The sequence below is a fragment of the Drosophila guanche genome, unplaced genomic scaffold, assembly GCF_900245975.1.
Source record: "Drosophila guanche unplaced genomic scaffold, DGUA_6, whole genome shotgun sequence".
Lineage (NCBI taxonomy): Eukaryota > Metazoa > Arthropoda > Insecta > Diptera > Drosophilidae > Drosophila > Drosophila guanche.
In genome coordinates, this window is record NW_022995754.1 from 1500200 (window position 1) to 1526054 (window position 25855).

Below are 25855 nucleotides of genomic sequence, written 5' to 3' on the forward strand. Positions count from 1 at the left end.
ATAGTAGTGTTCTTCTCTCAAAGACAGATTTGCTCCGGGCTACCAATAGATTACATTTATATTTATACGAGTATCGAAATCCTTTCTATAAGCACATTTACACACGAGTAGTAGTAGTAGAACCTGGTCTATGGCTTGGTTTCCGAAAATTACGGCACATTCATGTACATCAATATTTAAGTTAAGATTTCATTAAATTCGTACAATATTTTTTTTTACGTGTGTGTTTTTGGTACAACATCAAAAATGGACGTGGTATAATATTAATTTATTCGACTACAATTTCTTATGCCATTTGGTAATATTTCTCTAAAAACTTCTCCATTCCCTTTCCCGTAGTATATGTTGTATATAGGATTATATGTTGGTGCTTTATATAATCTGGTGTTATGCCTCATTACAAATCCTTTTTCCTTTGCCTTCTTTGTATATGAAAATAAAAAAATGTTTCCTCTACTCTCGCTTTTCACCCCCATACAAACATTTGTGTGTGGTTGTGTGTGTGTGTGTGTGTGTTTTTCGCATTGGAAAATTCATTGGAATACATTTTATACATACAAAATATATTGTTTAAAAATTAAAAATTTGACTTAGAAATTGAACATTGAATTTAAAAATTACAAACAAAAAAAAAGCGAAAAATAATACAAAAACACATCATAAGAAAAAAGCCAAATATGAATCCCTAATTCCTCAGTTTTCTCTTTCGCTTTTCCTTTTTTTTTTCTCATTTCCCTTTTGTTTTAATTAAGCAAAAAAATTATATTTTTTTTTAAATAACATTTCTAATAATTAATAATTATCTGTTTGCAGTCTTTGGTTATTTAATTTTTTCTCTTTCTTTCTTTCCTTCCTCTTTTCTTCTTTTTATATCCCTTAGTTCATATATTAAATATTTTCTTTACTCGTGTATATTTATTTTTAGGGGTTTGGGTTCCACCACGATTTTTGTCCAGATTCCAGCTCCTTCTTTTTGAATTTTCATTGCCCTGTGTTTGAGGTTTTTTCGTCTGGGGAAAAAACCACACACAGAACACGGGATTTTCCCTCTTTCAATTCCTAATAATCCGGACTGGAGTCGAGGAGTCGCTTCTCGGGTGTGAGGTCGCCTTTGCGAAGGATACGACTGGCGGCCGCACTGCAGCCATGATCAATGGCCTTGCCATTGGCCTGGCTCAAGGGTCCCATGCCCACACCTCCGATCTGCCCGCCATTGGTGGCCCCGTTGAGGCCACCGCCGAGACCGCCATTGGCTCCATTCACGCCCAGTGGCACAATCGGCAGCATGCTGCTGGTGGAACCAATGCCACCACCTCCAGCGCCACCCACGCCCTGGCAGCGACAACCGCGTCCCGCAAACCTGCCGTAACACTTCTCGCACAGCTTCATGCATCCCCGCATCGGCCAGTAGCACCAGAGGCAGGGCAGCACAATCGACAGTGCGCCCAGCCAGCCCCATCTCTGGGTGCGCTTGTAGGGGCCGCAGGAGCAGGGATTATCCACACAGGGCGTGCCATTGCCATCGTCGCAGTCCATGTCGTTGTCCCGCGCACAGTGGTAGAACAACGCCTTGGCGCAGCACAGACAGGAGGCATAATCGATGATGGACTCGGCACTGCACAGGCACGTCTTGTTGCACACCCAGGTCTGTGGCAGCGGACGCGGACTCTGGCACTGCTCGCAGCGACAGCGGCCGCAGCGTGGACACACAATGGGTATCATTAGCGTGGGATCGCCACCCATGACAATGGGTCCGGCGCCGCCTCCGCTGCCGGGCTGTGCCTGCAGCAGCTCCTCCAACGCGTGCATATGCTCCTTGCTGGTCTGTGTCTGCGTGGCGGGTGTTGTCGCTGTCGGCTGCTTCGTGATGATGGGTTGCGTAATGGGCTGCTGTGACAGACCCAGACCCAAACCCAGTCCCAGACCCAGTCGAGGCTTTGTGGCGGGTTGTCCTTTGCTTAGGTGATGCTGCTGTTGCTGTTGCTGTTGCTGTTGCGCTGGCGTTGTGGAGTGCAAATGTGAATGTAATAAGCCATCGGTATGATCGATTCCTCCTGCTCCTGCTCCTGCTCCTGTTCCGCCCTGCGTCGCACCCGTCGTCGCACCCGTCGTCGACGTCGCTCCCAGTCGGACATGAGGTTGCTGCTGCTGCTGCTGCTGGGCAAAGGAGGATTGCTGATGGTGATGCGGGGGATTGTGTTGCAGGTGCTGCAGATGCTGCTGATGATGCTGCTGATGATGCTGCTGCCGTTGTGGCAGCAACAGCAAATGATGCGTTGTCGTCTGGCCATTGTCCTGCTGCCCAGCCGGATGCTGCATGCGCGTGGCATGCTGCAGCGGCGTGTCCACATACTCGTTCGTTAGCCTCTCGGACTCGGGTCGCGGTTGCGCCAGTGTGACTGGAGACTGGGGCACTGGTTGCTCAGCGCTGGTTTGTTGGAAATGACTAAGGAAGTTGTTGTTCTCCGCCGCAGATGCTAAGCTCAGCAGCGGCGCCGGTGCTGGCGGACGTCGGCGAAAGCTCGAACCGGATACGGAAATGGAACCCGAGCCTGTGCCTGTGCCTGTGCCTGTGCCCGTGCTGCTGCTATTCGCTGTCGCTGTCGACGATGAGGCGTTGCTGCTGTTGCGACTCAAGCTGCTCGGTCGCTGTGGCAGAAATGTCAGATGATGAATCTGATAATCGGAATCGTAATCGGCCGAAATCGTTGATGCGGGTATTATCGATATCGTGTTATTGTTTATCGTCGTCGTCGTCGTCGCTGTCGCTGTCGCTATCGTAGTCGCTGTGTTAATACTAAGTTGTTGCTGCTGTGAATTATTATTGTGGTTCGCTGTGGTTGCCACGGATGCTACTCCACCTTGGACACCACTTAGTGTCGGCTCCGGCGCCCTTGGTCGATGCACGCGCGGTAATAGCTTCGGGGGCCGGGGTGGCGCCAAGGGATCGCCGCCATTTCTGCGATCCATGTAGTGTTGTACTCCAATACTCCCCCGCTACCGCTCCTCTCCTTCTACACTCTCACACTTCTCGTCCACTCCACTCCCGTCTCCACCGCCACCTCTGCCTCCAGAGCTCTCTCTCTCTCTCTCTCTCTCTCTCTCTATGGCTCTATGGCATATATTTATATCCTTTCTCTTGATTGTTGTCTCTCGCTGATCTCTCAATGCCTCCGATGGTAATTTCTGCCCTCGGAATTAGCTCGATTTGCCGTCATCCTTTTGCAGTGTTTGCCTTTTTTGCGACGATTGCTATCTGCAAATAGAAAGAGAAATTTACATTAATTTTGGAATGCATTTCGAAGGGTATTTTGATGGCCAGTTCTATCATTAGTTCAAGGTCTAATCATATTCACTTAAGGTCTTTGATCCCCCCAGCGAAACTATAGGAATTCCACGAATTATTTCAAATATCACGTAGCTCACGTGGGCACCCCAAATACACACACAAAAAAAGAGTAAACCGAAAATAAACAAGGTCTGTTCTTCTCTCTATAAGAAACCGGGGCGTGCCTCGGGTTCACAGTACAATTTTTCTGTGCTTTTAATCAAGTTTTAGCTGCTTTAATTTTTGCACACTTTCAGCTTAATGTTTTGCAATTAATTTCCAAACAAAACAAATACAACTACAGAGAGAAAGAGCCATGAGCGCAATGTTGGTCAATGTCCAAGCAAAAAACACTTCTAAAGATACAGCATAAACTTGAAGTTTTTATTGTTTTTATTACTAAGTTTAATAATTATATTTCTCGTCATTCGTTTCACTTGAAATGGGCTGGGGGGATGATGTGTGCTTGAAGATTATGTCTCGCTGCGGACTTGAAGCTTCAAGTTTCTATGGAATTTGTGGGTTCGGCTTAAGATCTAGAGTTGGAGATCAAATTACTTTGGAGAGACAGCAACACAGATCTGGTAGTAGTTGTAGTAATCTTTCTTTCGTACACAAACAAATTTCGAATGCCGCCCTCGACATTTGGTAACCCCCATTATCTGTCTTAATTGCTTTCACCCCGCCGGCAGTCGGCTGCTGCTGCTATCTGCCCTCTAGAATTTGTTATTATATTTCGTATTTCCACACACATTCCATTCAGTATTTCCGTTTGTCCAACACAAAAAAACACAAACAATGGACATAACTTTCATTTAATAATGGCAGCAAAATTAGCGTAAAAATATCTCAAAATTCTACTTTTGCTTTCGCGAACGATTGAACTTTGAACTGGGGGCGGCGTAGATCGATGGGTTTTCACATATCCCCTGGATCTGGAATGATGTGACAATGATAATGGCACATTTTTATGGCAAAACAACTGTATTTTTATGGCATGTTTTTGTCAGATTTATGGCAAGACAGCAACAAAAACATGAGAGCAAAAATTAATTTCTTTTTTTTTTGCTTTCGGGGCCTGGGGCTACGGAATGGGGCCGGTCCCAGGTCCATGCGACGCATGAGTAATGCCCGACAAACGATTGAACCACAAGACAGGGAGAGAAGTCTCTAGGATTAGCAGAGAATTGCAGAGCAGAGAGAGATCTAAAGGGTAGGAAGACTGATCTTCAGGAGCAGAAAGATCTCTGAGAAGGATCTCCAGTGATTCTATTTTCAATAGTAGAGAGACAAATCTCTGCAGCATTCTCCCTGCAGCAGACAGTCACATTCTCGATTAACATTTGCTTGCACACATAATTAAAGAGCCACTCATTGGCGCTGGCAAATAAGGAAATACAGGAAATTATTACCATAAAAATTGCAACAAGAAAAAACTGTTTACCGTACCAAAGTATATTCCCATATCGAAGCAATAAAAAAGGCCAACGAATTATTATTATTATTATTATTATAGTGAGGCATAAAAATTGTTTTGCTAGCGCCAATGGGGGGCATATCTGCAGAGCCAAAAGCAAACAGGAAAGAAAAAGAGAACAAAATATATGTGAAGAAAATGAGAGCGATATGAGGGGAACACAAGGGCGCATAGAGACAGAGAAGAGAGCTTTAGTTATGGCAGAATATTGCAGTGATAAATGTGTGCTAAGAGCGCGCCATACCTTGGCCACACACGTTGGACTTATGGTCCAACAAATAAAGTATTTATAGAGAGATCTCAACAACTGTAAGAGCACTACGAAATGGTCAAAAGTGTGCATACGTCCCTCGGCAGGGGGCTATAAAATAAAGAAAATTAACACAAACGCCCACTTATTGACGTCATGTCCGGTACTCAAAAACAATTTTCGAGAATGATCAACAATTGGGTAGGGGCAAAAAAAACAAAATAGAAAAAATCAACGAAAACACACGACGAGGGGATGGGGCCAGTGATTGCCAATAAGAAAAACACAGGTCCCTCTATATATCTCATATATATTTGTATGTCTGTCTGTATCTTTGGCAATCGTTGGGCATATGTAAGCGTCATTCCCAGAGATTCTTTGATTTAAAGTTTTTCTTTTTGGTAGTAAATTGCCAATATTCTTGCTCTTTTGCTTCGTTTCTTTTTTGGTATCTTTTTAAAGAATGAATTATAGTGAAAATGCTTTGATGTGGCTATAAAAAGACATAGAACTAGCCCAAATGCTCGAAATACATTCCCAATGAATGGAATTCTCCCACTTCAAGCTCCTAATATCAATAATTAGTGGATATTGGCCATAAATTCCGCGTAAACTAGTGAATTTTGAACGGCTGGAAATGCCATTAAAAGGTGTAAATGCTGGCCATTAAAAACTTATTCAAATTGCTACAAAAATTTAAAATTTAATAAAATAGCTGGGAAAATAAAACGATCTTTGTTTTGGCATACCCTGGGGACTGGGATCATTGGATGGACTCTCATTTCCGAAGGAACCCTATTCTAAATGTTATTATCTTCTGAATTTGTATGCCCCAAATCTTTTTGGGCTAAAGCTAGCCTTAATTTCTCATTTCTATTGACGTATTCCCCCTGAGCAGCCGACCCCCTGCCCCACTGTAGTGCCCTGCACACCCACTAAAAGTAATGCCAAGATTTCGATTTCATTCTTAAATTAATTGGCCGCAAAGCACAGCAGCGGGAAAACACACACACACACACGCACACACACATAGGAACACTCGCGGCGTACACACGTAATTTGAAAACAATTTTGTTGCCTTTTTGCCTTTTGTTTTGTTGATTTTGTTGTTGTTTTTCTTTTTGTTTGTTTCATTTCACGCTTATTTTTAATTGCGCTAAAATTCTTGTTCTTCTGAGGCAAACTTTGACCTTGGAACGCAGCAGAGGCAGGCAGGCAGCAGCACCTCCGAGGCAGCAACTCGCTGGCAGAGAGCGCTGCCAATTTCGCGCGTATTCTCGTATTTTGTGAATAAAATACAACAAAAAGCAGCAGCAACAAAAAGTACACAAATACAAATAAAAAATAAAAATACAGCAAAAAGAGATGTGGATTCAATGGCGCACGAAATGTGAAATGTGGCATTTGAAACGTTTTCATTAATAAGTCGGGTATCCGTAGAGGCGAAAGGCAAAGACTGTGGTGGGGCAGAGCGGGGGCGATGTCCCCCTTGGCTAATTCATCCAAACGATTCAAAAGATACATTCATTCGCATTCGCATTCGCATTCACATTCGATTTTTGTTGTCGTTTCTGTCGTTCTGTGTTTCTGTGGGTTTGCGTTTGTTTGTTCGGTTGTTTGCACAAACAAGTGTCACTGCCAGTCGCGATTTAAATACAATTATTTAACACAGCAGACAGCGGAGAGCAGCGAAAAGGGAGAGGCAGAGCGGACCAGCAGCAAGAAAAGGCCAGAAATAGGTAGGTTTATGGGTCGCAGCTTTTGATGCACTAACAGATATCATTTTCATTTAATAACTATGGGATATGGTCATTAGATTTGGTAGAACTTTCAGTCAGATATGTGTAACCATTCATAGAAAAATAGAATCAGGAAAGTGTTCCTTCCCTTTCCTCCAGTCACAAAAATCTCTATAAAATCATAATACCTCTCTCGATCTTTTCCAGGGTAGAGGCGGCCAAAACCCTGGCAAAAATCAAATGCAAACAGGTTATTTTATTCCCTCATTTTGCTGTCAGTGCCAGTGTCTGCCGCTGCTGCTGCTGCTGCTGCTGCTGCTTCTGTGTTTCTGGTTAACAAGCCGGCGACGGACGGGCACCTTGCCCCTGCCCGTGCCCTCCTGCCACAGTCTGATCTCTGGCCGAGAGAACGGGCGGGCATTGCCTTATCAATGGCCATTTACCGTTTGCTATTGTCAAATTAATTAATACAAAATTATTACCCTGGCAAAAAGTGATGTCAACATGTGACCTAATTATACAAAAATATTCATTAAAAAACAACAGAAACGAAAATAAATACAATTCACGGAATAAGAAGCAGTTTTAATAGCAAATTGTATGGCTTTTGTCGGCAGAGCTTCTGGGCTCTCTAGTAGGGTTACTTCTCCTCCTCTAAGTGCTCTCAAAATTGTTGAGACCTTTCCAGACCTTTTTTGTTTCAATTTATTTACTGGCAATCTTCTGCTTATTTCACTTCTGCTATAAACACTTTTCCAATGCCATTCCCCCGGTTCTGTTTCTGTCAGCAACATCCATAAGCCATCGTATGAATATTCCATAATTCTGTGCATTTATCATATCATGTCTGGAATGCGTGCACGAAAAAAGTCTTTTTTTTGTGGGCTTAAACAATATTAAACACTTCTACTTTTTGCTGCAATTTCTTTTGTGTTTTTTTGTATTTATTTGTTGCTCTGATTTCCAATTCGATGTCAAGTTCTGCGGGCAGCAAAATAATGAATACACAAGCATTTATTTGTGGCAGAAAAAATGGAAATAATTGGGTTTAGCAGGAAGTTTTGGAAGTGTATTTTAGAAGAGTAATTCTGCAACTAAAATGGAAATTTATGTGGATTTTTGCACATATTAAATAGGATTTTGATAGATATTAATGACTAATGCTAAACCAAACATTTCCTGCTATTAATTCCAATTAAAATCTCCTTAAATCACTTCAAATTTCTTGTTAATCGGTAATCGGTAGCGAAAATAAAACAGTTTCCGCTTATCCCTATTTTATGGGCTGTGTGTTTTGAAAACATGTTGCATTTTGTGGGATATCTGCTAAAAATACACACACACACAGATACAGATACCCATCACAGATGAAAAACCTACACAGGAAACGCTAATGACTGCAGGCAGAAATACAACATCTGAAACGGGAATCCGGTAGAAGATTTCTGCTGCTGCTGCTGCTGCTGTTGCTGCCACGAACATCAGAGACAGACACGAGATACAGATACAGATACAGATACATGGGGAGACAGCGAGCTCAAGTCGCCCGAACTCCACATGAGAGTCACATCACAGCGCAGAGCCACAGATCATTAAACTATTTAAATGCCCAATCGAGTGAGAGAGGCAACAGCGGAGGAGGCGGGCAGGCAGGGGAGTCCAAGAGACCATATGTTGCATGCAGCAGCCACAAGGGGCAGCAGCAGCAGCACCAGGCTAATAGTTTTCAAAGCAAATGAGCAGCACATGTGGCAGCAGCAGCAGCAACAGCAGCAAAGGGCACACACAGATACTACCCAAATGTGTGTTAATGAAAGAAGATACACACACGCACATAGATACACAGATACACAGATACACAGATACGAGGGCCCTCACCAAAAATGATAATTATCAGATGATAATGATGATTATGTTCATTCTTGGTGTCTGAAATGGTGAGGGCTTTAGGGTTTGTTTTTTTGGGTTTTCCTTAACATTTTTATACAGAAATCATTGAAGCCAGAGATCACCTGAGAATGGGAGAGACAGAGAGATCATCAAAAGAGATCAAATCGCCAACAAATGAAGCAAAAACGAAGCAAGCGAGGAGCCAGACAAGAGTCAGAGATGCTGGCCATCAAAGTGGAGAACAAATTTCTAACAGAGATGCCCGTGGCAAATGAACTAGTTCCGGGGAAGTAATTTCAATTTGTTGAGGGAAAATAAGAGTAAAGATTTTAATTGATAATAGATGGAACACAGGATACAGTATTTTGGTATACCATTTTAGAATAAGTTACGAATAAAATTGCGCCTAATATTAATCAATGAAAACAGAATCCTTACCATATTCAATGAATCCCCCTCTAGCATTTAGAACTAGTTCTCTTTTGAGTTCCCATCACACTGCTGCTGATATTTTCTTTTCTTTTTCTAAGAGTTAACTTTGTAGACGAAGACGACTGCTCTCTGGTGTGTCTGGTATTTCCAACTTAGATCAAGAAGTGAGCGAGAGGTGTAAGAGCATCTAAGCAGCGCTTCAGAGGGGCAGCAGAGGAGCAGCAGAAAGCAGAAGAAGAAGCCCCATAAACTACAAAGTGATCGACCTTAAGATTTTCTTCCACTGATTGTCGCTCCTCTTCGAACTCCATCTTGCTCCATCTGGTTTCCTCTTACAATTTTCTCTAGGCTACAAAAAGTATCTATGTATTTCTCTCTATAAGTGTGTGTCTGTGTGTTGCCTTTATAAAGTAGGTAGATTTCAGGTAGAATTTCCCCTGCTGCTGCTGCTGCTGCCGTAAAGTGAGTGTTGCAGCGGAGTTGCAGTTGCAGCGAGTTAAGTGGCAGCCAAAAAGGAAGCAGCAACATGTGTTGCCATGGCACATCTTCCTACTGCCCAGGATGGTGCTTTGCTTTACCCCCTCCTCCTCTGCACACACACACACACAAACACCTTTTGTCTGGCCACGAAGAGAGAGGCGCACACAACATCAGCATCCAGAAATATTCCTCTTTTGCTCATAGAAAACCCACAGCAAGCCAGCGAACCATCCATCCAACAGATGTTTTTCTGATATTTCATTGTGAAAAATGTTTTCTCCCCCCACTCCCAGTCCCAGTCCCAGTCCCTGTCTTTCGCTCTCCTTCTCTCTATTGATGATTTTCTCTCCTTTGATTTGGATTTCTATTTCATCTCTTTTGTTGAACTTCTCAATCGAATGGCTGGTGTTTGATGCTGCTTCATTCTTGAAAAGGCACATCCAGCACATCCAGTCCAAGGGGGCAGGGGCCGATGTGTGGCATTGTGGCACAACTGGCTGAATGATGAGTCATGGGGAATGAGAGTCTGAAGACTGTAAGTGGGTTATTGCCAAGGAATTGATGTGTGAATCGAGTGGGATAGTCAGTCAGATGTGAATGTAGGTGGTAGGTTCAACGATTCATATATTTTGGGATGTATTGCTCTAGGGATTAAGCTGTTTCGAATAAGATTAAAGTATTCCAATGATCAATTATAATGAATTGATGCAAAAATATAATTATAAATATTTTTTTATAATATTTGTGGAGTTTTTCATCGGATTTTCAATGCTAACTTTGAAGTTAGAGTCTCCGAGCAAGACTAACAAGAGCCATGGAAAATATGGAAAATTGAATTAGAGTTGTGCAGGTAAACTCCTCTCATCCAGCTGCCCTGCTATATTCCCCTTTTTTCTACTATCAATTTCTCTGCCTTTGCTGCTCAAAGTAACGCCCACACCTTTTTCGGGTTTGGGAATGGGGCTGTTGCCCCCCAACCCTCGTGTGACAATAGAAAAATACACACTAATAGAGACAGACACACACACACACCGAATGATGAAGAAGTAAGAGGATGAAAGAGCAAAAGGGAGAAAATACACGCACACACACACACACACACACACAATATTTTCTATATATCTAATTTGCGTGAAATTCTCTATTTAAAAATTCCGCTCACATCCTTCTTACACGCGCAAACGCCCACACAGAAGGCGGCAGAGGCAGCAGCAGAGGCAGAGGCAGAGACAGAGGCCAAGGCAGAGGCAGAGCCAGTATCTGAAGCAGGCAGCGCAGTTGGCGACAGCTGGCAGTTGTCTATGTGTGTGTGTGTGTGTGTGTTTCAGCCCATAGACACTGATTTGGCAAAAGCAGAAAAGCAAAAAAAAAGTACCTAAAATATATAGAATAAAATTAACGAACACCCAAAAATTCATGACATGCTGGTGATGACGTCAATGAAACGACACGCACAAAGCTACGGCTACACACACACACAGATACAGACACACACACAGCTACATCGAACGAACCGCCAGCATGTCTGTCTCACCGTCTGCCGCCGCCATTCGTGTCTTTTGCCACCGCCTGACGCTCCTCTATTTATAGAGTCCTTGCCCCAAAAATAGCTGCAAATATTTGGGCCTCCTTTTTGGTGGGGTGTGGCCAAAATCCTCCCACCCAGAACACAAAACAACAAAAAAACAGGGACAACCACCTAGAAGCAGGCGACTGTGGCTATGTAAACAACCTGACCCGCCCTAATGTATCCCATAGATACAACACGCACAGCTACAGCTACAGATACAGACACCCACGCAGCCACCCACCCACTGAGTGGAAGAGAGAGAGAGGTGTGTGTGTGTGTGTGTGTGTGTGTCAGCAAGAGGGAAAGCCAAAAGTTTATCAAAGAATGAGACCCGAAAAGTGCGTGACTTTCTGGGCAAAAGTTTTTCGCGTGTAACCTTAGAGATGGAAGCCTCCAAAGAGGAGTTACTTTAGGCAAGAGCAATTATTGGTATCAAAGGTATATTGAAGGTAATCAATCCAAGAAATAATCATTTCAATCTCCAGCTATAAACTATAGAAAAATATAATTGAAGTGAAATTTAGAACCAGAAATTCGGCTACTTTCTGTGGCAACTCGTGACACGCACCCAAAAAGTGGGCACCACCTGGCGGGGGGTAGACACGCACTTGACTCCTCGTCTTCGTCATCGTCAGCGTAATCGTCGTGTGTCTCCGTCTCAGTCTGTGCTTGTGTCTGCCTCGTCTCGTCCCACAGAATTTCCTTTGAACCCAAAAAATCTATTTTTAGCTTCAACGAAAATTTCCACCAAACGAAAAGCGGAAAGCCACAGAGAGAGAGAGAGCGCTGAAACAGAGAACGTGCACACACACACCTGTAACTGTGAGCCCAGCCCAAATGTAGGGGGCGTCACGGAGGCAGAGGCGAAGGCAAAGGCGGTGGAGGCTCTCGCTGGCGCTTAAGGTGTCCGGTGGAAAACGTTTGGATTGTGGGTGTGGAAAACAAGAATGAAAATCTGTGGAAAGTCGAGAAAGAATAGAGAATGCCCACACGCCCACTGTCTCTCCCTGGCAGGGAAAAAGTCTTGCGGAAGGAGGAAGGTTGCCGTTGCCGTTGCCACTGCCGCTGCGTGGGAAGGCCCGTCTTGAGGTCACCTACGCAAACACATGGCTAAAACGTTGCAGAGTCCTGAATGGAAAGAGATAGAGAGAGCGAGTCCTACGTGGCCCACGCACAAGTCTTCTACAATGGAGATCCCACCTACAGACTTAAGCTCCAGTACACTCCATCCTTCATGTATGGCTATTTTTGACCATGACTCTCTGAGCTGCAAGGCTGCTCCCTTCGTGCCTTTAGCTTTTGCATATCCTAAGAACCACCCATGGATATTACCATGTTTTGCCACCTGCTGTCTTGCCTTCTGCAAGGTGGCAAAAGGTCACACAGCCAGCAGCAGCAATTGCATTATGAATTCAATGGAAAATGACACAGACAGAGAGCGAGAGACAGGGAGTGTTGTCACGGGAAATTGCAGCTACTTTACACAGTTTATTCGTTGGAAGCACCAGAAGAACTTCATTTTCGGATCACTTTTAAATTAAGAACTTCAACTTTTAATCACTTTATCTAACAGAACTCCAGGACACTGAGAATGCAAGTTATTTTCTATAGTTAAACCTGCCTTAATGTTCTTCATTTATCACAAGTTTCATCCACAATTCTGAAACACTCAGCAAGTTATTGTCACATCTTTGTCATAGCCACAATCTGCCATTCATTGACGACAATTTCTTTGGTGATTCTTGAGCGATTTGTTGTTTTTCTTAGCTGCGCACAAAACATATATTCGTACACAAAGATATAGATAGATATACAGATACAGATACATATACATATATACGAGTATATATAGCTACTGCTGCTGCTGCTGTGGCGATTAATGAGCATTTTGTATGCGTTGCTCGGACATTGGTAACGCGAACCACTTGGGTGGGCACGTCCACGTCCACGTCCATCCCATTCAATCCATTCAATCCCAATTCCGCATCGAAAGTGCTGGCCACAGAACAAAGTGCCACAAAAACTAAAACCAACAAAACGGAAATGAGAGCTCAAGGCGATGGGGAGAGAGGAAGAGAGGGGTGCCCCCAGAGGGGGCTGCCTAGCCACACAGTTATTGTCTTAGTTCTGCTAATGGACAAGATTTGCCAGCGAAAGCCTCAAAACGAACTAAGAGCCATGGCCCAAAGCTTACAGCCCCCACAGCAGCAGAGGCGGCATGCAGCATGCGGTGGCATGTGGCAAACACGCAAATTGAGATGCAAAAAGGAATGGCATCAATGGAATTATGAGGGATATACGACGGGATGCTCGTCGCAGGATGCAGCTTGCAAACGCTCGGAAATTGTTTTCTTAAAGGATTCCCGCGCCCCCGCGCGGGCGGTAGATTTTACCACGCTTTTTCTAGGAACACTTACCCAAGAGAAATTCTATAGAAAATGCTTTAAGCATCTCTGAGACTCTTATTTGTGACTTATTTATAAATTTCTTAAGACAAGCCAAGCCCCTCTTTTTTACTTAATTTCTGTAATGCTTCGGATCCAGATATTATTTCTTTAGAATTTAATTTAAACTCTGTTTAGATATGGAACCCACCCTGCAACAGTTCATTCATTAAAAACGTTCGACAGATGCAAAATTACACCCATGGAAAAATATATTTATTGGATATGTAATAATCTTCCCATAATTTCCCCTATTATTCCTGCAGTTCCTCTGTATAAATTTCCCATAAATTCATCCATCTGGTCATTTCTTCTAGTTATCGTTGCAATCCCTTCTTTATCAACTCGTAAAACCCTTAACAAAAATATCCGTTAAAATGTATTTATAACAAATTTAATTTTCAAAAATAAACAAGCAAGTTGGTTGTTTTTTTTCGTGGTTTTATTTTGGTTTTGCTACGACGACCGACGACCGACGACCGACGACGACAAAAATAATGAAAATCACATGTTTTGCTTGCGGCATCAAAATTTTTGTTGCTTCTTGTTTTTGCTAGCAGTTTTTCTTCTTGTGGGGCGACGGCGGCGGCACAGATACACAGATACTGTGTGGCATATCTCATAGATACTTTTACTATATACATATACGAGTGTGTGTGCATGGGCCATGCCTTGCCTATCTTTCTCTATGGCATATCTAAAATCTCAAAACGAAATTTCATTGAAGCGTGCTACGTGCCGCCACCTAACCCCCCACCCTCTGCTGCTACCCCTTTCGTCTTTGCCACTTGTCTTTGAGAGTTCAGTAAATGTCACATGGGGTGCAGCATTTTTGGCCCAAACCTCACAATTTTCCTTTTATTTTTCAACCATCTTTTCCACAATTCATTTTGGGATTTTGTTACTTTTATTCCCATTACTTTTTACTGATCTTGTGTCACCTTAAATCTTCCTGCTCTGTCCCTTTTTTAGCACTTTTCTCCACCTTCTTCCTAAAGTCTTTTCCTCTCTGCTTTTCCTGCCACTTTCCCCCATCGCTTTCCCTAAAACATTTTGTATGTTCGTTTTCCCTACAAAGTTTTGTCATTTATGAGAATATTTTCTGCAATTTTCTATCTATAGTTTTGTACGTTTTTGCCGCCTGCCCAATGCCCCACGCCCCACGCCGCATGCCGCATGCCACCCCAAGCCCCCACTGCCGTCTCTCCCAAGCCTTTGTTTTGCAATTATGTCGTCGTCGTTTCAGTTTGTTGTTGTCGTCAGAACGTGTTCTGGTTTATATTAACCATTCTACAGATACAGATACACAATAAAAATATATGTGTGTGTGCATACAGAAAGATATCTATGAGATACAAATGTATATTCTGATTTGCATTTACATTTTGGTAACAGTATTTCGTGATTATTCTATTATTAGTCTCTCTTTTTCTCTATCTCTGTCTAGAGGGGAAATGCAATTAATTTGCTGTCATTTTGTTTGGTTTTTGCTGGTTTTTTTTAGCTTCTCGTATGGTTCAGTCGTTCAATCTATTCTTGAATACTATCCGTTCGATACTATATCTGTATATTTGCACACAACATTTGCCTATAAATCAGGTGGAAAGATCAGTAAGTGACGGAAGGGGGAGGAAGATTGATTGAAGATTCGGATTTGGGCGATCTGTGAGTACCAGTAGAGATGTCCTCAACTCCATTCAATTTCCCCTGTGGAAAACGTATTTCTAAAGGAGTAAAATATTATTTTCTTTAACTCCTAAAAGGCTGAGTTAAGGCTGCTGCTTAAAAATTAATCAAGTGGCAAGAAACAAGTTCCGCTCGTGCTTTTGTAATTTCTCTCACACTCTCGCAGTTCGGCAATCGGCGGCGGCAATCGCCGTGTGGAACATTTATGTCATAGCCAAAAATAATGCCCCGAAATACGTTTCATTCATAAGGAAGAAGAAGTAGATTCTCTCACAGAAAAACACACACAAGCACACATTTATACGAAACGCTGTGTGCGATATATAAATATAAATAAATAAATTAAATGCTTAATTTTTATTAGCCAAATAAACAGCTAGACAGAAAGACAGACAGACAAGACACACAGCCAAACAGCCAAACAGCCAAACAGCCACACAGCCAGGCGATAGCCTCAGAGCGAAACGAGGCACAAGATCTACAATGACGTCGATGACGCAGACGATGGACGATAATGATGAGAATTAGGTAAATACGGGAAGAGACGTGTATTTTTTTGGGGGGGGGGGGGGCGAACATTCAAGTTTTCCACCGGTTTAATAGAGGGCAAAATGAAGGATTTCCCAAAGGTTATCAAATGGAACAGCGGCACACTTGGAACACTTGGAAATGCACACGAGACTCACAAACAAAAAGAGACAGAGAGAATAGAATGCGACAGAGCATCCATCGATCAATAAAAGTAAAAAACTAAAATATTAATACGTTTATCGGTCGACAAAAAAGTGTTTTTACGCCTCTCTTTTATTTATTGTCTTCTTTTTTGTTGTTTTTAAGTCTGCGACTGGCTGCGGCTGGCTGCGACGGCGTTTCCGTTAGCCTCAAAAATTAACAACAAGCGAAAAAGTAAATAAACTTAAAAATATTTCTTAGCGTTCTTCGTTTTTTATCAATCTTTTGGTGTGGAGGGGTCTGCTGATATTTTAAGCGTGTGTCAGCGCGTTGGAAAAGAAAGCAAAAGCAAAAGCAAAAGGTAAAGGTAAAGGTAAAGGCGGCACGGGGCTAGGTCTTATCGAGTCACACAAAAAGTGCCATAGGAGCGGAGGCAACACGAGAGGTGCACCGATGACGAAACACACCTCCACTTAACGCACTTTCTTTCATTTTGTTTTGTAGATTAAAAACATAAAAAATAGTCTAAAATTAGAAACAAGCTCGAGAAGGAGAAGGCAGAGAAATAAATACTCAAGTGTCCAAAGGTTTACATGCCACAAAAAAACACGAAAGAAACACTGATATGGGGAAGAGGTACAAAAGTCTGTGGCTGATTTGTGAATGGAATTCTCTATGGAAACGAAATGGGAGAGTGATCGATCGATAGATCCATCGATTCGGTTATCAGTCATGTTCCTAGAATATATTTCAGCATTTCTAATATTATATTTTCTGAGGGATTATCTGTCTGTTTTGATCAGCAAACAGACAGCTGACAACCACACACAGACGAGCACAAACATTATACATTTTTTTAGGAGAGACTTTCATTGAGAAAGCCTCATCTTACAGATATATTTCCATCTTTTATGTGACTATAACTTCCTGCTTTGCATTTCCATCAACATTTTCTAGTAATTTGTTCTTCCTGATTCTATCATTCCATTTATCTTTCCTGTTAGGTTCTTGTGTCACGATGTGGCCATAAATTAATCAGATATTCCCATGGATATGTGTGTATCTATCTATGATGCGAATATGTACACCAATTATTTATATACTATAAGAGTTTTATTTGCATTTCCTGGCTATACAACAACAGCATCCATCTACAGATACATCTACTTCAACAGATACATTCTGAAGGCCAAAACGTGAGCGCATTGAAATTAACTGAAATTGCAACACACAATTTGTATCTACGGATACACAGCTAAAGCTACATATTGCATCTGCATCTCAAGCAGCTGTTTGTTGGCGAAAAGGGAAGGGAAAGGGGAAGGTGAACGGGGAACGGGGGGCACACACTTACATTGATTTTCAATAGCAATCCGTGCAATTTATTCCGTAATAAATCAAAGTATATATCCGCTAGATATAATCCTTTTTCTGCTTCTGGGTTGTTCTCGTGTTGTAGATATCCACAAAAAAAATGATAAATGTAATCCAAAAATAGTAGATACAGGCACTTTTTGCTGGTTCGGATTTCGGGGGTTCAAGATTTCCTCTTATTTTTTGTATACACGATCTACCGCTCTATATATATATACTTTAGATATATATATATGTTTTTTGTTGTATTTTATTTAGCATTTATTAAAAATGATTTTTCGCTTTGCTCTTTTTCGCATTTCATTCACAAAAGTAAATTTAATTAACACAAAAACGATGACGCCTGACGCTGGCGTTGACGTTAACGGCGACTGCAAACGGCGACGCCAACTGCGAACTCTGCTGCTTGCTGCCTTCGATATATTGGTCTCCCGCGTTGTTTGATTTTGTTATTATTTTTGTTGTTAAGAATAATATAAGATTTTTGACCGATCGATCGGAACGGGAACGAAACGGTAACCGTGTTTGTACGTCGACTGCGACTGCGACGCTCACACGATCTCTCGAGAAACGGGGGCCACGTCGTCGCCTGTCGGTGTGTTAGTGTATGTCTCTCTGTCGATCGATTGTACGAGTGTGTTTGCGTGTTTGTCGTCGTCTCGCTATCCGCGTGTGTATGGGTAAAATATTTTTATGCAATTTTATATATACATTTATATGTATATATACGATGTTTGCTGCTGCTGCGACGGCGACTGTTGTTGTTTGATTTGTTATTTGATTTTTTCTCTTTCTACACGTTTTTGTATTTGAATTATGATTTTTTGTTGTTGCTGTTGCTGTTGCTGTTGTTGTTGTTTAAATAGACATTGATTTTCTTTGCGCAATTTGCATTTTTAGAGGCACATAATTTCCATTGGGAAGCAGGAATTCCATTCAAAAACATTCAAACACAGAATTTGATCTCACTTCTTGTTGTTGTTGCTGCTGTTGCACACAAATATTTGTTGTATTTTCTGTTGGATATATTCACGCGTTTGTTATATTGTTTAAACAAATTGTTGTTGTTGTTGTTGTTGTTTTATTGAAAAAAAATGTGAATTGGGTACTATGGAGTGTCGAGGAGTGGTGTGTGGTGTGGGTATTTTCGAGTCGAAGTCGTCGGTCGCGGCAACCGCTCAGCTCAGCACGAGGCGAGGTTTTTGAAGGCGAATTTATGGATCGTGAACATTGACAAATAAATCCATATAATTTTAGTTGATATTTTTTGTTTTGCCGTATGGATATTTTTACTTTGTGGTATTTTCAACTGACTTTTCTGAATTCAGAAAAAATTCGACACTATCTGTTGTTGTTTCCTTGTCTCCGCGTTAGGGATATTGAATATATATTTGTTGGCGTTATTTTTGTCGTCGAAAATATCAGTAGTGTGGATATTTTAGTGGGATAATCAACGTAATTTTTATGAATTTCGAAAAAAATTCGACACGTTTCATTGTTCGCGGCCCGAGTTCAAAAAATGTAATGTACCCACGATTACCACTGTGCCGCCGCCACCGACTCGCGAGTGAAAAAACGCACTCAAAACTCGAATACACTCAAGAGAGCGCTGCAGCCTGGATTTAGGGCCCTGTTCGAGGCATGTTAGGCGCCTCTGTTATGTTGAGTGTAACGATATTTAACGTTTTACGAATTAAATTTTTGTGGGCGGGGGCAAGGCCGTGCACTGTGGATCCCCTATAGATGCTCCAAATATTTCTGGGAGTTCAAAATTTATTTGAAAACGTTTGTTGCCACGAGAAAAACAGGCCTAGGCTCACCCTTTGCATCCACATACTTTGGTGTAAAAATTTACAACAAACCATGGCACATTGAAAGATAAGGTGAGCTGATGTTGTTCATCGTTGTCCATACCTCTCCATAACCATAACAGTGTGATTTCACTCAAGAGCGCAGAGACTCAGTTTTGCGTTTCAAGTGTGAGCTACGAGAGGATTTATTTCACAAGTAAGATACAAGAGAGACGATGGGGCGAATTGATACGAGCGAACGAATGTAGAAACTATATTGAGATTTTACTCTTTCAGCCCTCTTTGTCTCTCTCAGTTTGGCGCACAAGCAGCTTATAAAACCCTCAAAACCACTCATGTTAAATATGCAGAGATTGAATTTTGAATTGAAATGAGCCAGAGAGCGTGTTTGTGGCGAATTTGATAGAGTGAGAGCGTGTGTGGAGCCGGCTGACGATCGTTTGTTCGCCGTATCTGTATCTCGCTCTCTGTCTTTCGCCTTGTTTTTTAATTGAACAAATTTTTCATTCTCAAAAAGCGGCGAGTGGAGAAGCATACAAATGTATGTGTGACTTAATTATGGCTGTGTGTGAGTGCTGTTACTGAATGGCAATTTTACCAGCGTTTTGGGAGTGTTTCTAGAGCAGTTTCAAGTCCAGTTCTTAGTAAATACCTTAGAAAAGTCAGAATACTAGTAGTAAATTGACATTAAGAAGTGGAACTAGGCGGGAGTGATTGAAAGAAGAGCCAGATAGAGCACAGGAAATCGCGTGCCATAGTGGCCAGGCGAATTCAAACACACACAAGCTCACTCTGAGAGCAGCCAAACCCACTCGGAGAGAGTGAGTGTGTGTATTACAGCTACAACAGAATTTGTGTTGTTGTAAAGGCACATGGCTGGCGATGAAACGGCCTTCCCTGGGATCCCCTCCCCAAACACCCAACAAGCAGTGCATCGAAGAGCAGAAGGTCGGGGTAGGGGAACGTATGGGGCGGGCGGCCTATGTTGAGAGCAAGAGCGAGCGACGACGACGACTTTTCGTACTAAAAACCAACCGGACGTTGCCGCCGCCGTCGCTCCTCAGCAGACAGACCCCCTCTTGTGACAGTGTGTTCCCCCACAGGCACTGCTGCTGCTGCTGCTGCTGCTCCCTTCTTCATGTTTGTGGAGCGTTGAATGTGGTGGACTTTGTGTCTGTGTTTGGCTGCCTCTCTCTCAGTGTGTGTGTGTGTGTTGTGTGTAAAAAAACGGAAATTGAAAATATGCCAACTTGTAGGCGCGCTGCTGTCGCTCGGGAAGTGCGGGGGAAGGGGTGGGCGGAAAGAGGAATGAGAAGAAGAAGGAAGAAGGCAAGAGAATGTCAGAGAGGAACGGGGGGCGTACGTACGAGCGACGGTGGGGTCGGTCGAGGCGAATTCATGTCAGTTTTATTTTTTCATTCATTTAAATTTAAATGCAAACAACAGCACAGTGAAGCCCCCACACCGCTCCACAATACACTGTATGAGACTACTACCTGACACCCCCACCCCATCACCGCTTTTGTAAGCAGACTTTTGCCTACGCGGCGAATCCAAATCGGAATCAAGTTTTTCCACGAATGGGTGTGCTGCTGTCGCTGTCGCTTTTCCGGCCTTTGCGTGCATAAACTTGGTAATTTTTCTCGTCGTCAATTTGCCAATCACCTCCCTCCAGAGATCCCCACCCCCCTGCAGCACCAGTGTCCACACCCCACACAGCGAGCGTCTCATTTTCCATATTATCCACGTTTTTCCCTCAATGAAATTTTCCTCTGGCTTGTTTTCACCAAAATGGAGCTGCCCACCTCTGCTGCTGCTCTGCTGGCGTCGTCGCGTTGGCTGACAATATGAATGAAAAATACGCACACACAGAGAGCGAAATAAAGAGAGAGAGGTAAAGCGACACTGAGAGAGGCTGGAAAGTAGCTGCTGGAGAAGTGCGAGGGGAACGATGGTGGAGGAGGTGGGGAAACGATGGTCTATGCGTGGATTCAAGATGTTGTTTCTCTACCTTTCTCACTCTGTCTCACTGGGTGTGTGTGCGTTGCATGAGGTAAGCATAAGATGTCGGGGCCTACATGTGAATGAGTGAATCTGCGAGAGTGTGTGTGTGTTTGTGTGAAAATGCGGAGATCAGGTGGGACCAGTACGATCAGAAATCATTCACACTGTGAAATGAGGGGCATCGGTGGCATTACAAATAAATATCAGTTTGAGGGACTGAGTGATACTTCTATTATTTAATCTCTAATTTCTTCTGCTTTCTTTTTGTATTAAGCTTATACTCTTTTTACATTATTCTAAACTGCCTGCAATATGAAGCGACACCTCAAACATTTCGCCCCACTCAAATTGTGAATGATGTTGAAAAAGCAAACACAACAGCGCGCGTCGACGGTTGTTGTTTCTGAGCGCTGGAGCAGAGTTGTCGAGTGTCGAGCAGGGTAGCCCATCGTTCAACAGCCCCCAGACTTGTGGATACTCGACAGCCCTGTGTGTGTATGGAGGCACCGCAGCGAAATCTCAAAAAACCAGTAGCACTTTTCTTGGCTTCGACATAACAGAAAAACAACAAATGGGGTGGGGGGTAGAGAGAGAAAAAATCAAGTAAAATAAAATAAAAAGCGTGCGTTCCATCAGCAGCAGCAGCACAGCAACAACAAAAGCGTTTGATTTGAGTGTGAGCCACGAGTGTGAGTGCGAATGTGAATGTGAGTGCTGTCTAATAAGCCAAGCCTCGAATAATCAGAGCGCTAGTAAACACAGAGATAATCTAAGCGACTACAGAAATGGTTAGAGGGCGGGGGCCGATCCAGAGATTAGCATGAACTTTCCAAAGGGGAAGTGGAGAAGGTGCTGGGGCATCAGCATAGTTACTATGGGGGGGCAAGCATACAGCATACGAAAAAGTCGCTCAGCTCAACTCATGCCTCACTCACACATCCATACACAAATTCGCCGTCGTATACCATGCAAATTTCAACTCTTTTCACAGCGAATTGAAATTGAGCCAAAGAGCATGGCGTCCCGGCGAATTGGGCATTCGTGAGAGCAAGCAAATTGACAACGCGAGAGAGACTGTGTTTTCGCTTCGTTTCGTTTCGCTTCGTCGTCGTTTTTATGAATGAACGGAACGGAATATAATGAATGGGAGGCCTTCGTTCGTGTGTTCGCCTTTTTGCAAAGTCAAAAATTTTGTCTTTGCTTCTTCGGTTTTTCGTTTTGGGGTTTTCTTTAGCGTTTCTCTTCTCTGTTTTTACTCTGGCAATAATTTCTTTTGAATTTGTTTAAATCTTTGTTTTTGATTTTGGGAAATGTCGAATTTGCAGTTTTTTCGGGGTTTTCTTTGAAAAAAGGCATGAAGCAGGTCATTTTTGTTGAAGTCTTTTTACCGCAGACGAAACGTCGCCATAAATCAGAAAAAATATACCCCTTATAAGGTGTTTTTTTGAGTTCCCATTTTTTTACTTTGTCCACATATTGTGGTTCTTGTTTTGGAGGCGTGGAGGCGTTACAAATATGGTTAAAACTAGTTTCCAAAAACAAACTCAAATAAAAAGAAAAACTACGGATAAGCGAAGGTAGAGAAACACTAAGAATATTATGGGAATCTCATGCCAAGAAGGATATAAGATGTCCGCTTCCTAAGAAAATTCAGCTAAAAGATACTTTTTATGGTAGTAAATACATTGAAAACTCTGCATTTAGAATAAATACCAGACATTATACTTCGAGATTTTCGCTACACTTAGAAATCTATATTTAAACATTAATATATTATTGAACCCCTTATCTAAAGACAACTTCCTACTTTCTCTAGAAATTGAATTTAGATTCCATGGAAATCCATGCATCGCATCGCATAAATTTCCTCAGAATCGCGGAGTATTTCGTGGTAGTGTCTCAAAGATAAGCATTTTGGGGTTTTATCAGTCTGCCATTCAGTAAATGTAGAGTCACGAGGCCAACTCGTGACTTGGTCAAAAACAGTTGAAAGGCCTCTCCATTGTGTTCTTGTTGTTTGCCAAAACCCAACATTTTATAATTCCGTTTGGTAAATATTAAATCAAGAGGGAAATTGTACGAGGATTTCCGGGTGTAAAATACCCAAAAACTACGCCTCAAAATGCGTAAAGAAAAGTTTAGGAGATTTCTGAGAAGCTCTATGAATAAGGAACGTTTTCTTAAGTAATTTCCGTCGCTATCAAACAAGTATTGTATTGTGAGATATTTTTTCGCAAAATTTTGTTTAAATATTGTAACTTGGAAGAAAAGTGACCAAAATTGTAATGAAACTGAGGAAAAAGACAGCAGAGAAGGGGAAGTAGAGCCTCAGGCAGCCACATCAGCGGAAAAGTAGGTCCCACATGTTGTCAATAATAAATGCATATTTAAAATTACAACCAAATATGGCAAAGACCCACAAAAACATGACTTAAAGAGTAGGCACCAAAAATCAAAAACCAATCCAAAAAACCTAAACCAAAGTCCAAGCTGGAAGTCTCGCTTTCCCTGCCGTCGGAGCTTTGCATATCATAAAGAAGCGGAGAGAGACGAGGCTTAAATGTAAGAGAAAGAGGGGAAAATTGGAGGCCTAACAAGCCACTCAACGATGCACAGCCCCCACATGGAAAAAATTTGTGTTGATTTTTTTTTACTCAACAACAAACGATTTTCTGACAAATGCAGAAAACGCCAAGTCTCTTCCGTTGGCCAAGCGGGACAAGCGAAGAGATATCTAGAGGGTAAGAGACATATCTCTAGAGATAGAAGGAAGCAATGTGGCAGATATAGAGAATGGAGATCTCTGAGAGAGAGAAAAAACCCACAGTAGAAACTGTAACTGTGCCATAGCTAATATTTTTTGAGTGGTTTTTGAAGGCGGGGGAGTAGTAGCCATTGGCCCCCACATCGAATATTCATAATGATTCATATTCATATTCATAAGAGCCCCCCTGGTGATGCCCCCCCACATGCAACGTAAGACCCAAAAACTGGACATTTATTCGAAGACCATTTATGGAAAATACATATACAAAAACCCATTCGAAATATTTTCTGTCGGGCTACACGTGCCGCGACATCAAGATAAACGCTAAATCAGAAACCACACCCGAAATCCAGATACCCAAAAGATCTCAAGGAGTGGAAGGCCAAATGCAAAGCAGAAGACAAGACAATGAAGGGAGTAAGACCAGGAGGAGATTGATGGAGAAGGAACGCAGAAGAAAGCACAGCTAAAGGAGTGGAGAACGCAGAAGACGTCTGAAAAGTGGTGAACGGAGAATGGCGATGTCAGATCGGTAGCCACATCCGCTGTCAAGTCTTTTGGGAAATTAACGCAGTTATTCACGCAATTATGTTACGCAAACGAACAGACCCAGAGAGCGTCTCAACGAAAAGTCGCGGTCTTCAGGCCCATCCCAAAAACCCAGATAAAAAACACACACCAAAAAACCAAAATGAGAACTCACTTTGGCGCGGGGGGAATCGAAATTGGAATTCCTGCGACGATCAGCATGAAATGTGCGCATTAGTCTTGGTCAACGCCACGGACCCAAAGCCTCAAACCCAACTCCAGCTTGAGATACAATCCCCAACCCCAAACGCAGCTAATTGAATGCTACAGATACTGAGCCAGAGACAGCTACAAATGCGAAGAGCCTTAACCCATTGGGTAGCTGGAAATACGGATATAAATAAGTACCAATGCAGTAAAAATTGCAGTTGACTGCCAATTTCCAGAAGTTTAAAAGCGGAATTTTCCTCCATTTGGAAATCTCTTTTCATGTTGGAAATCCTATTTTAATAGGAAAGTAATTAAAGTAAATGAAAATAAATGTATTCATTGGAAAATCTTTCTACTGAATTCGGTAGAATTTTTGCGATATTTTGACGATAACTGTAGAAAAGCTACGAAATTATATGATGTGTTTTCTATTTTCCATTTGTTTGTCATTTATAATATTTTCTAGGTAAATGTATTTATTTATAAACAGAACCAACTTGGACTCTCAAAAAACTCTTCAATTCTGCCATTCCTTCAATTCCATTTATTGAAAATATTAGCTTCTGATATTAAATTTATGATTTAGTCTTTGAAAAGACCAATAAAACTTCCAAGAAACTACGAAATTATTTTACAAAATTTCTTAGAATGTGAAACAGTTGGATGCTCTCCTAAAATCCATGACTTTTCTTGTCATGTTGGCTTCTCAATATTCTCCAAATTTATATTAGTTTTGGTTGCCATTATTCGCACTCAGAATCGCCAAAGATGGCAATGGGTTAAAAATCTTTCATATTAAAGCCAATTCCCAATGCCCGCTAGCACAAAAAGCAAAAGTGTGTTGTTTTCAGTCGCTGATCTTGATTTTTGAATCATTATATGATGCGCATTCACAGATTACAAAATACAAATTTCATAAAAATAAAAACCCATATGAGTATCGTGATATACGATTGTCTGGGGTCTGGTTTGTGCTTTTGTGGGGCTTATGAGACATCTGCAGATGAACGCAGCGGGTCTCCATCTACCATTTACCCCAATCCCCGTCCATTCTCCATTATCTCCATCATTCAGGCTCCAATATTCCATTTGGAGATTCGTTCGGCTGTCGGTATTTTGTGCGGCTACTGTTTCGAATTTCTCAAAGTCGCCAAATAATTTTAATGATCTGCCACTAAATTAACTTAAGAGCC

At 42.1% G+C, this 25855-nt stretch overlaps 1 protein-coding gene across 2 annotated transcripts; it reads right to left on the reverse strand.

The window, feature by feature from the left end:
- Positions 1–271: 271 nt before the first annotated feature.
- LOC117589015 (protein sprouty) lies at positions 272–17565 on the reverse strand. 2 transcript variants are annotated; one of them, XM_034280639.1, is made up of 3 exons: positions 17323–17561; positions 2746–3256; positions 272–2091 (listed from the first exon to the last, which is right to left on the reverse strand). In XM_034280639.1, the coding sequence occupies exons 2-3, from the start codon at positions 2968–2970 to the stop codon at positions 1060–1062; spliced, it is 1257 nt and encodes a 418-aa protein (XP_034136530.1). In that variant the 5' UTR covers positions 2971–3256; positions 17323–17561; the 3' UTR covers positions 272–1059. The 2 variants fall into 2 exon arrangements, with proteins under 2 accessions (XP_034136530.1, XP_034136529.1); XM_034280638.1 differs by having other exon boundaries at positions 272–3256; positions 17323–17565.
- Positions 17566–25855: the final 8290 nt, after the last annotated feature.

Excerpts from the sequence above, each read along its gene's own strand:
- LOC117589015 (XM_034280638.1), bottom strand. The coding sequence starts at position 2,970 with ATGGATCGCAGAAATGGCGGCGATCCCTTGGCGCCACCCCGGCCCCCG.